At 37.6% G+C, this 12,500-nt stretch overlaps 1 protein-coding gene across 3 annotated transcripts in view; it reads left to right on the forward strand.

Annotated features, from left to right (window-relative positions):
• LOC138026961 (MAM and LDL-receptor class A domain-containing protein 2-like) overlaps window positions 1-12,500 on the forward strand; it is a 136,724-nt gene that overhangs the window by 71,884 nt on the left and 52,340 nt on the right. For all 3 annotated transcript variants that reach the window (XM_068874442.1, XM_068874443.1, XM_068874441.1), the window contains 6 exons: window positions 1,436-1,592; window positions 3,443-3,615; window positions 3,903-3,935; window positions 8,780-8,936; window positions 9,378-9,550; window positions 9,834-9,908. In XM_068874442.1, coding sequence (XP_068730543.1) covers window positions 1,436-1,592; window positions 3,443-3,615; window positions 3,903-3,935; window positions 8,780-8,936; window positions 9,378-9,550; window positions 9,834-9,908 — 768 coding nt within the window. The remainder of the gene's footprint in view (window positions 1-1,435; window positions 1,593-3,442; window positions 3,616-3,902; window positions 3,936-8,779; window positions 8,937-9,377; window positions 9,551-9,833; window positions 9,909-12,500) is intronic.

Consider the following 12,500-nt stretch of genomic DNA (forward strand, 5'->3'; position numbering starts at 1 on the left):
GTACTCGTCCTTATCTGGTCCTTATCTGGTCCTTATCTGGGATTGAAATCTAGCACTTCACATTACACTCTATTCAGTTAACTCTGTTTAAAATATAAGTGCTACACGGCCAACGTTTGTATAAACGTAACCTTTCCTTGTACTTGTACATGTTCATTGCCGTGACTTTAACATCTTCAGTTTCCACGGCCTGCTCCCGTCTGACCTTGTAGCTCAGTCGGTACAGCGGCGGAGATCTAACCCGAAGGTCGTGGGTTCAATTTCCACCCTGGTCAGAGTTTTTCTCTGTCCTTGTGTGGGCCCATTTCCATCAGTAGGGCTAACGCTCACTTGGTTCATATTGGATTAAAATCTAGCACTTCACATTACACTCTATTCAGATAACTCTGTTTAAAATATAAGTGCTACACGGCCAACGTTTGTATAAACGTAACCTTTCCTTGTACTTATCTGGTATGGTTTAAAACCATTCTATGTTACCGGTATTTGATGTACTCTTCCAGGGGTTTAACTTTGTGGTTTGTGTGACTGCCTTTTTTATGTTATCCAAGATTTTCTTGGTGATAATGTACATGTAGTGGTTTGTTCTTTTGTGTGCTTTGACGAAGACGTGTTTGTGTATATGCATACATATATTGTCTTTTCTTAAAAACTTAAATTAGTTTATGAGTACCATATTCTTTATTAATTCTTTATCAGCATAAAAGTTCTCATTTCTTTTTAGGATTTTTGTTTTTAAAAATGTTTTATACCAAGTTAAGTAGTATTAGGGCTAGTTTTAGTTAGTTTTAGATAGTTCGTAGTTCTTTATTGGTAGTTTAATGTACTGTAATTAAGTAACTATTTGTAAATATGTATAGACATATAGACCCCATAGACCACGCTTTGCTCCCTATGCGGTATTTTTAATATGCATTCTGAAGTTTTAATAAAGTGCATGATAAAGGCTTTATTAGTACTACCCCCACCAGGTTGCTCTTCACCTACTAATTGCAGTTATTAAGTTAACTTCAATCGACTGAAATCAAACATTGGTTCATAAGGAGAGGGTAAATTAAAAGCGGTTTACACTGAGAAAAACGTCTTGGAGCAGAGTAGAGAACCAACCAACAAAGCCCACACATGATGCTGACTCTGGGAATTGAACTCGGGACTCATTGCTGTCACCACTGTGCAGACACTGCTCCCCACAGCACTCGTATCTCGTCTTTTTTGGTTTCAAACAAAACTAAGTTGTCACGGATTCAATTTCCACAAATTTTTCCAGGAAAAATAATGGAAAAATCCAGAATGAATAAATAAATAAATAAATAAATAAATAATTTACAAGTAAACGAACACCCAGAACAGGTTGATCGTATAAAGATTAGCTTTTATCCCACGAATTCTTACACCTTTTACTGTTATTGACTTATTTATTTGTTATTTTTGTCAGATTGCGGTTCTGTCGTAAACAGCACTCTTAGAAGTCCTGGATATCCTAGTAGCTATCCTAGTAATACAGATTGTGTTTATCGTGTTCCTATTCCTTGCGACAAGGAGCTAGTCATTTATTTCAATTACTTCCACTTGGAATACGCGTCAAGTTGTTGGTAAGTACAAAAACACTGCTTCGTCAACACTCTAGGCTAAATAACCTCGTGTCTATCTTACATACTCGCTTTACCATACTGAAAAGTTGTGTTAAGTGTCTAGTCTTCTAGCGCTGGAGCATTAATGAAAAACATAAAAACTGTAGAAGTGAAAAAATGTTGATTTCCTTCGTGTAACTTTTAAGCGCGCGTGTCGTGCAAGAAAAGGAAATCAAAGCATTACAGCTTAACGGCTGTCGGTTGTAAGGCTGTTTTGAAAGGCAGTGAAGGATTTATTGGTTTAGGGACTTATCAAAATAAAAGAAGCAAGAAAAAAGAGGGGTTTTCTAAATTAAAGTTTTCAGTAAGTCCCACTTCGTTTGTAAGGTGCCCGCAGCCTTTTGTTCAAATAAATAGATCGACTTAAGATATCTGAAAAAGCCTTCTACCTTTGGTAGCGTTTTATTGTTTTTACAAATCCAGATATAATGTCTTGCTAAAAGGAAGCAAAAATTCATTTGACAATGATTTTTGGAGGAGTCTGGCATCAAACCTAATAATCTGAGACGAAATAAAGGGTTGTATTAAGAAGGTCCAAAAAGCGGTCACTTTGGGACACGACCAAAAGAGGTCAATAAGTTTTCCTGGTTCATCTTTGCAAAAGGAGCAGTTTGGGTAGTCTTGTAGGCCGATTTTAACTAAGAATTCGTTAGTTGCTACTCGTCTGTGCACAACCTTGAACTGGAATTCGAGAAGTCTTGTGCTTGTACTGCACTTGAAAGCTAGTTGGTAAGTATCATGCCATTCAACATATTCTTCGTCTTCTATGCCACATTCCGTTACCCATTTCTGCTGAGCCTGCCTAGGAGGTACATTTTTCCTTGATATAAGTTTTGTTTAAACTAGTTTGTTTGCTTCTTGAGCTTTCAGTAGTTTAGTTGAAAAACTTTCATACTTGTTTTTAAGATCATTGGTTGCAAAGCTGTTTTGATGTGTTTTCCATAAGAGTTTAATTGTGGACAAAGTTCTGCAGTACTTAAGAGGGCAAACTGGTATTCCGTACCTAGTCTGCAATTCTGTGAGAGAAAGAAAATTATTGGAATCGCCCTTTAAATGTTTCACCATTGTATTATCTGTACAATGCCACTCAGGGTAGTAAACGGGGCGGTAGTCAATTCTAATCAGCGAATTATACCGCAAGCTTTGGTTGAGAAAGTAATTCTCTGAAATTATTCGGTCTTCGAAATTAATTTCTGCCAAATATTAATATTTTTGGAGTAATTTGCGTTAAGATTGCCAGTAAGAACTGTTTGTCCGCCGAAGGCCTTTAACTCAAGTTCAAAGAACAGTTTCCATTTGCCTCAGTTTTCTGCATCCAAATATATTTTATATATAAAATTGCCTTTCAAGGACTTACTAAAAGAAACAATATCTATCCTTAGCCTCGAACTTACTTTGCAAATAAGCTGGATCTACCTCCTTATCTTCGTCATGGAAGCAAAAGTACATTGGAGATTAGTAATCGTAAAAAGTTGACACAAATGACAAAAATGTTGATTTCCTTCATGTAACTCCGCGCAAGTGTAGTGCGAGAGAGAGAGAGAATTTTGTTGGTATCTCAACAAACCAATAAAAGAAGGAATATTTTATATTAACCGTAATGTTGCTGGTATTAATCTAAATGCCTTGTGAACCTCACAAATGTACATTCGTTACCATACCTTCGAGTGCTTTTAGTACGTGTAACACTGTTCTATACATTTTTTAATTGAAACCAAGTAGAGAAGACTAGGAAATTTGTTGTTTTTTTTTTTTTTGCACCTGTTCACCTTCTTAAAGATTTTAATTTGGTTTTAACGTTTTTACTTTAGGTATGACTATTTAAGGATTACTGATGGTAGCAATCGCATTATTGGCAAGTACTGCGGTCGGCAAACCGGAAGGAGCGTGCTTGTTAACGACACAGTTGCTGTGTTGTTTTTTCATACGGATGGGAGTGATCAATACAATGGATTTCACTTATCGTTCTCGTTTTTCCCTCTTGGTAAGCCGGTCTACCTTATAAGACGACCTTACTGAAATCCTTTTTTGGTTACTAATTTTAGTCCATTCACCTCCTTGAGCACGTATTGTCTAAATTTGGAGGCCGAATTTAACATGAGGCAGATTGATTTATTGATTTTTTTAGAGGATGATCGTGTGTTCAATAGCATTCTTGTGGAGGATGATCTGTTAGTCGTCCCGGCTGCATTCATTAATAGGGTCTCCATCCCCTTTCGTAGAAGATTAGATGATCTGTGCTTTTCTTCTCTTTGCTATTATTTCCTACAGGGAACGCCACATTGCTTCCATACACGGTACCTAGTAAGTATTTAATCTCTTACATTGGCTGTGGTACTGAGCTTAATTAGAAAGGCAATATTTATTTCAACCACAGAAGCTGTTCGTCTTTTTAAAAAGAAGGATTTATTGGCCATAGTTACCGTAGAGAAGCACACAACGTTTGCTTACTTGGAGATCGTTTGATTTGAGCGAATTAATGTAGAGGAAGACTTTGAAGCAAATAGCGCTACCAAGCAGTTTAAAATAATGATGTAACAAAGTGATACGTCACTGCAGCATATTTAAATAAATAAATGTATTCCGAAATCAATAGCTGAAAATTTGATAAAATTCATCACTGACCCAAGACTGATAGGGGTATGTGAAAAACGGGCATTACACCATGGGTAGTTGTGTAAGGAGAGAAAATCCTTCCTCAGAGAAAGCACACAGTGAACGCTTCAAGCTGCTTTGAAGGAGGTTTTAATTGAAAAACAGAATCCCCAAGATTATCAGAAGAGGAGGAAAGAAGAGAAATTAAGGAACTGGAAGGAGAAGCGCTACGTGGAAAGCTTTTTCAACAAAAATCAGATATAGCAAAAGAGGATTCTTTACTTTACTTTACTTTATTTATTTCACAGCAAAGAAGCAAATTACAAGTATGCAAATACTTAACTATGACACTAAAAAACAAGTATGCTGTTGGAAACCCACAAAACAGGAATGAACTTCCCTAACAAGTGTAGGCTACCAAAAAAATAATAATAATAAATAAAATAATAATAATAATAATAATAATAATAGTACTAATTAAATAAATAAAAATTAATTAATAGATTAATTAAAAAGTAAAAAAAAAAAAAAAGAATGTAAGATCAGTCATGGCGATCGATCTGAAGACAAAACAACTTTAACTCTTGTTTGAACTTAGAGACTGAGTCACTTTTTTTAAGAGATAAAGGTAACTTATTCCATGAACGTACAGCTCTAGGAAAAAAAGAGTACTTGAATGTGTCAGTTCTAGCATAAATACTTTTAAACATTAGTTCAGTATTTCTTAAATTATAAGATTCGAGTTCATAAAATTGAAGATAACCAGACACATCAAGGTCATATTGACCGTGTAGACATTTAAATAGGAAAAGCAGATCCAAGTAAATTCTTCTTGAAGAAAGTGACATGAGGCCAGTTTTCAATAAACGATCAGAATATGATAACTTGCTTCCAACCATAAGTTTGGTAGCACGACGCTGTACACTTTCAATCATATTGCTTAAATAGGCCTGATGGGGAGACCAGACTTGTGAAGCATAGTCAAGATGAGGTCTAACAAGATGAATATAAAGCTTTTTGATTACATCAGTATTAGCGTGGGTTCCACAAGTTCTTCTAATTAGTCGTAGCACTCTATTAGCTTTATTTACTTTGTTTACAATGTGATCATGCCAGGAGAGCTTACTGTTAACTAAAACACCCAGGTCTTTCTCACATGCAGATTTAGATAATATATTGCCTCCAAGAAAATATGTTGTTTCTAACGGCTTTTGCTTTTTCGTAAGACTAAGATGTTTACATTTAGAGGCATTATAAGACATTCCCCATAACTCACTCCAATCTACAATTGTATTGAGGTCAGACTGAAGAATGGCTTGGTCAGCTGGAACAAGCAATTTCCTATAACATTTAGCATCATCTGCATAAAGGGGGATATTTGTGTCAGTGCTGATATCGTCAGCAATGTCATTTATAAAAATGAGGAAGAGGAGAGGGCCAATAATGGATCCCTGTGGAACACCAGAAGGGACATATCTCCAGTCGGAAGCAAATCCATCAATCACAGTTCTGTGTCGTCTGTTAGCAAGATAACTCCTTAACTCCTTACGAAGAGAGCGTGCATTCAGTACTATGCAGTCGAGCGAATGTTTATCTCGTCCAATTGAAGGTGAAAATTTAAAACTATGATGTAAACAAGCCGGTGTCGTTAAAGGTAGCGGTGAACAGGCGGGACAATTCCAAGAGAGATTGTCGACAAGTTGTAGTTTCTTGTACTCGCTAGGTTTAACCTTTCCACACTTGATATGACACCACTGGTTACAAGTGTCACAAGAGAGAGCACGATGGTTCTTTGCAACTGTATTATTACACACAGGACACTTGTCAGGACCGGGATTCGTACTTATATCACCACTTCTAATTAATCTTGTAAGATGGAAGAAAGATGAAGAATTCGGATAGTAACTTATCCGAGATGATAAATAAGTCCTGCCACGGACTGACAACTTAAGATGGCGTCTCTCTTGAAACGATGCATGAAGATAAAGGTGGATAAAACCAAGGCTCCTAGAAGAATAAAACCTATAAAAAGGCGCTGCATTGAAGAACAAATCCGAATAGGGTTGACTCGAATAAACGTTCCAGCTGAAGAAGAATAGATATGCTAAAATAAGCGTCGGCAAACAGCAGGTCGAAGGAACACGTCTTATCGCGGCCATGTCACATGTCAAATTGAGCGTCGCTTAATTTAGGAGAGAAAATGAAAATTGATCTCCAAGTCAAGGAGATGGCTTCCAAATGGGTTCTTTAAAGGGAAAGTACGGACTAGAAAAAAGTTCCTTTAAATTACGAAAACTGTTCCCCAGTAATTCGAAAATAATTGCCGTTTTGTCCAGTTCCCTGTTTAAATGTAACAAGAGCACTTTTAAGTTGCCTCTTTCGTGACTTGGAGAGCGCCATCTTGGATATGACGTGTTATGACGTAGCAATAGTCACCAAACGTGTTCGACCTTACCACGTTCTTCGATCCCCGATCACTTTCTGGATGTTGTGTGACCTTTCTGCTTCGAGAAATTCAAATTAAATGTATAATGAACAATGGTAAGCAATCTTGTGGTTCAATAGGTAGTAGGCCATGTAGGCCATATGTGCGACAGAAGCTCAAGTCACTCAATATTTACAGATTTTCTAGTCAATCAAACTAGACGGTAAAAATAAGCCCGAGCAAATGTAAAAGACAAAATCCTTGAAAATGCGACAAAGAAATATTCACAAGTGTACCTCTTTCACTTTCTTCCTTCAGCGACAGCCGTCTAGGATGCTTCAGCAAGCGCATTTGTTTGCTTTCACACGGGGAAGCGTTTAATTTAGAATAAGCTGACGAAACTTTCAGATGTTGCTCAATGGCTTTTTCACATCAACAATTACTGCTGTTGGGGTGTACGCTTTCGATACGGATGAAACTAGACACATGTCTAGACTTGAGAAGACGCAGAGAAATGAAAAAAAAACGAAGCTTACACCGGAAAATTAAAATTTAAAGAAAAGTTGGCCGGCGAAAATAAATCGTGGATGGATTCCTCAAACCTGAAAACCTGACTGCTATATTGTCTGTTCGGGTCTGTCATTTTACCGAGGAGGACTTCAAGCGGGATATTCAGGTATATGAATATTTGTCTTGGTGACATTCGCTTCATACGGAAATCTCAGTCAACTAGTCCAAAATAATATTATATGGGAGCGCGAAAACTGAATATAGCCATATATAGACGACTTTCACTGTTACGCGCTAATAAACGTAACTTGAAATGTGGTTAAATTTTGTTAGCAGTTTAGAAACTACTGAAACGATTTACTCTTACCATTTGATGGAAATATATAAATCGATCGTTTGTTTTGAAGTTGTAACAGGGTTCTTGTAGAAGGCCACGGTAGAGAGGTTAAACTTGATTTCCAGGCATTTATTTCATAGCAATGAGCACGGGATAGCACTACAAGCTCTTTTTCGCTTTGTAAAACCCTTGCATATAACTCACATATAAAACCCTATTTTACGACCACGAGGTAAATCTGTTCAGAGGTGGAGCCAATATCAATACAATTTAGCGTCTAGATTAAGATTCAAGTCTACAAAATATTGCCCTCCTCGCCTGTCTTCAAGTGCATTTGGTCATCCGGAGAAACCCTTGACTATTGCTACGTCATAGCCTCGTTTGCATACACAAAAACAAAGATGGTGGATTTCAATTTAAATTGGCCTATTTTTGAAGCGAGATTGTTGGCTCTTTAAACATATTTAGTCCAAGTGAGTGGTCAAGTATGACAATACAGGTAAAGAACTTTCGATTCAAAGAAACTTTTTTCTAGACCGTACTTTCCCGTTAAAGAAGGATACAGAAGTCTTGATCGTAGCTACTCAAGAATAGGCTTTTTAGAAAAAAAAAGATAATAACAGCTAATTTACAAGCAAGCAAAGTAATACTAAAATGCCAGTCATTTTGGAAAAAGGTGTATAACTCGACCTCACAAATAACCAGCTCCCAGTTGGTTAGAGCAGTGCAGCGAAATCACACAATCACGCCTGGGTTCTTGATTCATGCTAACTTCGCAACTGCCTAAGTTGCTTTTTAACTGCGATGATCTCGACTTCTTTTCTGAGTGGAACAGTACAATAAAATATGGTAACTCTGGCTCTCCGCAGCGCCGTGTAAAGTGTTCCAGGGTGTGCTTTTAAGCGTGAAGAACAGTTCTCCTAACTCTGCAGGGTTAGCACCTTTGATTCCTTCTTTGAAAAGCATCGCTGGCTCCAATTAGCCTCTCGCCAAATCACTGACATATCATAGCTAAAAGTTGCGGAAGTTAAGTCTTTCATAACGAACGATATGTTTGTTTTCTTTTAACTTTATTTGCATTTTAATTTTATAATTTTAATTTCTCTCTCGCTTAGTTTCAAAGTCGTTCATGTTGACTGTTCGGTGTCCAAGGCAAAATGTCTTGCTTAGGCAAACGATCATTTTATTGTCAGGATCCTGGTTTGAATGGGAAAGAACAACATTGACAAAGGAAATGAAAGATACTATCTTAATCATCATGGTCGTCATTAATTTTTTCAGGTTGTGGTTCTTTTCAAAACGACACCCTGAGAAGTCCAGGATATCCTAGCAACTATCAAAGAAACCTGGATTGTGTTAATCGGGTTCCTATTCCTTTCTACCAGGAGTTGGTCATTTACTTTAACTTTTTTCACTTGGAATACCATACGAATTGCGGGTGAGTACGAAAACCTTAGCCTCGAACTTACTTTGAAAATTAGCTGGATCTACCTCCTTATCTTTGCCATGGAAGCAAGAGTACATTGGAGATTAGTGATCGGAAAAAATTGACACAAATGATAAAAATGTTGATTTTCTTCATGTAACTCCGCGCAAGTGTAGTGCGAGAGAGAGAGAGAGAGAATTTTGTTGGTATCTCAACAAACCAATAAAAGAAGGAATATTTTGTATTAACCGTAATGTTGCTGGTATTAATCTACATGCCTTGTGAACCTCACAAATGTACATTCGTTACCATACCTTCGAGTGCTTTTAGTACGTGTAACACTGTTCCATACATTTTTTAATTGAGACTAGGAAATTTGTTGTTGTTGTTTTTTTTTTTGCACCTGTTCACCTTCTTAAAGATTTTAATTTGGTTTTAACGTTTTTACTTTAGGTATGACTATTTAAGGATTACTGATGGTAGCAATCGCATTATTGGCAAGTACTGCGGTCAGCAAACCGGAAGGAGCGTGCTTGTTAACGACACAGTTGCTGTGTTGTTTTTTCATACGGATGGGAGTGTTCAATACAATGGATTTCACTTATCGTTCTCGTTTTTGCCTCTTGGTAAGCCGGTCTACCTTATTTGACGACCTTGCTGAAATCTGTTTTGGTCACTAACGTTAGTCCATTCACCTCTTTTACGTCCTGTTTAAATTTTGAGGCCGAATTTAACAAAAGGCAGATTGATTTATTGATTGATTGAGAGGATGATCGTGTGTTCAATAGCATTCTTGCAGAGGATGATCTGTTACTCGTCCCGGCTGCATTCATTAATAGGGTCTCCATCCCCTTAAGTAGAAGATTAGATGATCTGTGCTTTTCTTCTCTTTGCTATTATTTCTTACAGGGAACGCCACATTGCTTCCATACACGCCCTTGAGATCATCAACAACTCAACGACCAAGCACTACCCCGGCACCTAGTAAGTATTTAATCTGTTACATTAGCTGTGGTACTGGGCTTAATTAGAAAGGCAATACTTATTTCGACCACAGAAGCTGTTCTTCCTTACAAAAAAAAATAAGGATTTATTGACCATAGTTACCGTAGAGAGGAACGCAACGTTTGCTAACTTGGAGATCGTTTGATATGAGTGAATTAATGTAGAAGAGGACGGTGTAAGAAATAGCGCAACCAAACACTTTAAAATAATCATGCAAGTCGCAGTGAGTATTTTCGAGGACACCTAACTTATATATAACAACGGAGCAGGCCTGGGCTCAAAGCCAAACTGGAAATTGATTTGGCCAGTAAGATTTTAGCTTTTAAGAAAAAAGTTTAAAGGGTCTAATATTAATTATAAATGAAACAACAAATGATAGAGAATATATAAAAAAAGTTCACATATTTGATCTGAAGGCTTTTTGAGACGTCGATGGAAATCTGTCTAGTGGTGGTAGCACGATAAAACTACTGTTAGGTGGAGACCTTAAACCACAATTGTATCTGAATGTCAAATATTGAATCTCAACATAGCGATGTTAAAGGTACTGGAGTTTTTAGAGAAGTGCCACGTCCAGCAGGTGTCCTGTGGATTAGGAGCACAGGCTTAGTCGTCATCCTGCTGGTCAAAGAAGGACGACAAACGGTTGTTTAAAAAAAAAAATTACATCTGGATTGAACCAGAGAAAGGACACCAACAAAGAGCCAAGAGAAGTTACCGAGCAGGGATTAGCAGATCACGTACGTCAGATTATGACCGAGAAGTGGCTAGCGACAGTGAAACAAGAGCAAACGTTTGTGAGAGTAAGAGGTATCGCGGAACTGGAACTATAGAGCATGTTGCAACAGATACACCAGATTATGAAACAACACCTGTTACCCAAGAAGAACACCGAGGTAAATACAACACATCAGCTGAAGATGATTTGCATTTGATTATTTTTATAGAAATGGCACAATATAAATATATTATTTTATCGTTATTATAAGGGAACTCATTTTATCTCCAGCTGAAGAGCCACGGGAGATGAACCCCTGAGCTCGATGCTCTCCGTTACAAGATTCTAGAATTGATGCGTCTGGAACAGAGGGTAGGATTACCATCACTAAAGTCATGTGATAGAGCAAAGTTGAAAGCAGAAGTCGGGAAAGTTAAAGAAGCCGTCAAGAGGATTCAGACCCATACCATCACTGACCTGAATTCTTTAATTCGTTCCATCGAGTCCTCGAGAATATGTGAAAGTTTGACGTTGTGATGTCTGGTTCACGGCCGCGTAAAGGGAGGTCTGAAATCTAACATATTTGTGACGTCAGCAGAGGAAGCCAATTGCTTTGGTTTTTAGGACCTTGTGCGATCAAGTGGAGCTCATCTGAAGTTTCTGGCTTTATAATCTCTCTAATTTGACCTTCAGGTACAGAAATCATTTAAAATCAGCAGAAAAATGTTGTCAAACAGTATTAATTCGAACAATGCCATCGAGTCCAAGGACTCTGATATCTGTTCTCTCCCGGAGCAGAACATCGAAGAAGAAGCTGGTGATTTGCAAATGCCGCCGGTGACGCCATAGTAAAAGTGAAGAAAGTCTGGATAGCTGTGACCAGGCTTATGCCGATGAGCAGATGGCAGATGAACACTGGTCAAAAGCATATGAAAAGGAGTAAGAAGAAAACAAAAAAAAATTCAACAAATTTTGGAGGAAAGACTTAGTGGAACGACAACAACACACCTATCGGGTATAATCTAGACGAACTTTTCCTCCTCTCCTTGCTCTGTCAGTGAATCGCTTCCCTTGCTGACGTCACAGACCAGACTCGGACACAATCTCCTGCAAACTCCGTGGTGCATGGAGAAACACTGTAATTGACTCTTTTACCATCAGATCAGAATATCATCAGGACCGAAGAGGAGAAGGTAGAAAAGTGTCAGAACCTAACATTTGAAATCAGAAATATCAATGAAGCCTTGAAAGTGACAATGACACCCATTGTGATTGGATTGCTCGGAACCATGTCACAAGGGCCTGGTATGAAAAGTTAGGCATACCTGAGAGATGAAGAAAAGAAAGGAATTTATTTACATTGTTGATATGGCCTGTCTAGGAGAATTAATCAAAATCGCAGATATGGAAGTACCAAAAACTTTGCTTCGAACTACGAGAACAACTCCCTGTGTATAAAGTGAAAGGTATATACAGGTGGTGATAGGTTGTTGCAGTGGGGGGATTAAAGAACTGAGGGAAGACCTAATATTATTTGATAAGAATGTAATCGAAGGATAACTATTGAGATACAGAAAACGGTGTTGAGGGAGAGCGAAACGATACTAAGAAAAGTGATGGCTGCGCTAATAAATTGATGTCTTTGCCTCTTTTTAGCTTCAAGTCTTGTTAGCTAAAACCGATTTACCGTATTTGTATAACAAAGTCAAAACACAACGCATGTGGAGGATAGGTATTGGCAAACGATATCGGACCTCGTTTTTCTTGGGATTGTATATTGTATACGTAATAATAATAATAATAATAATAATAATAATAATAATAATAATAATAATAAATAGTAAACTTAGAGA

Source organism: Montipora capricornis, chromosome 12 (genome assembly GCF_036669925.1).
Source record: "Montipora capricornis isolate CH-2021 chromosome 12, ASM3666992v2, whole genome shotgun sequence".
In the NCBI taxonomy this organism is placed as follows: Eukaryota; Metazoa; Cnidaria; class Anthozoa; order Scleractinia; family Acroporidae; genus Montipora; species Montipora capricornis.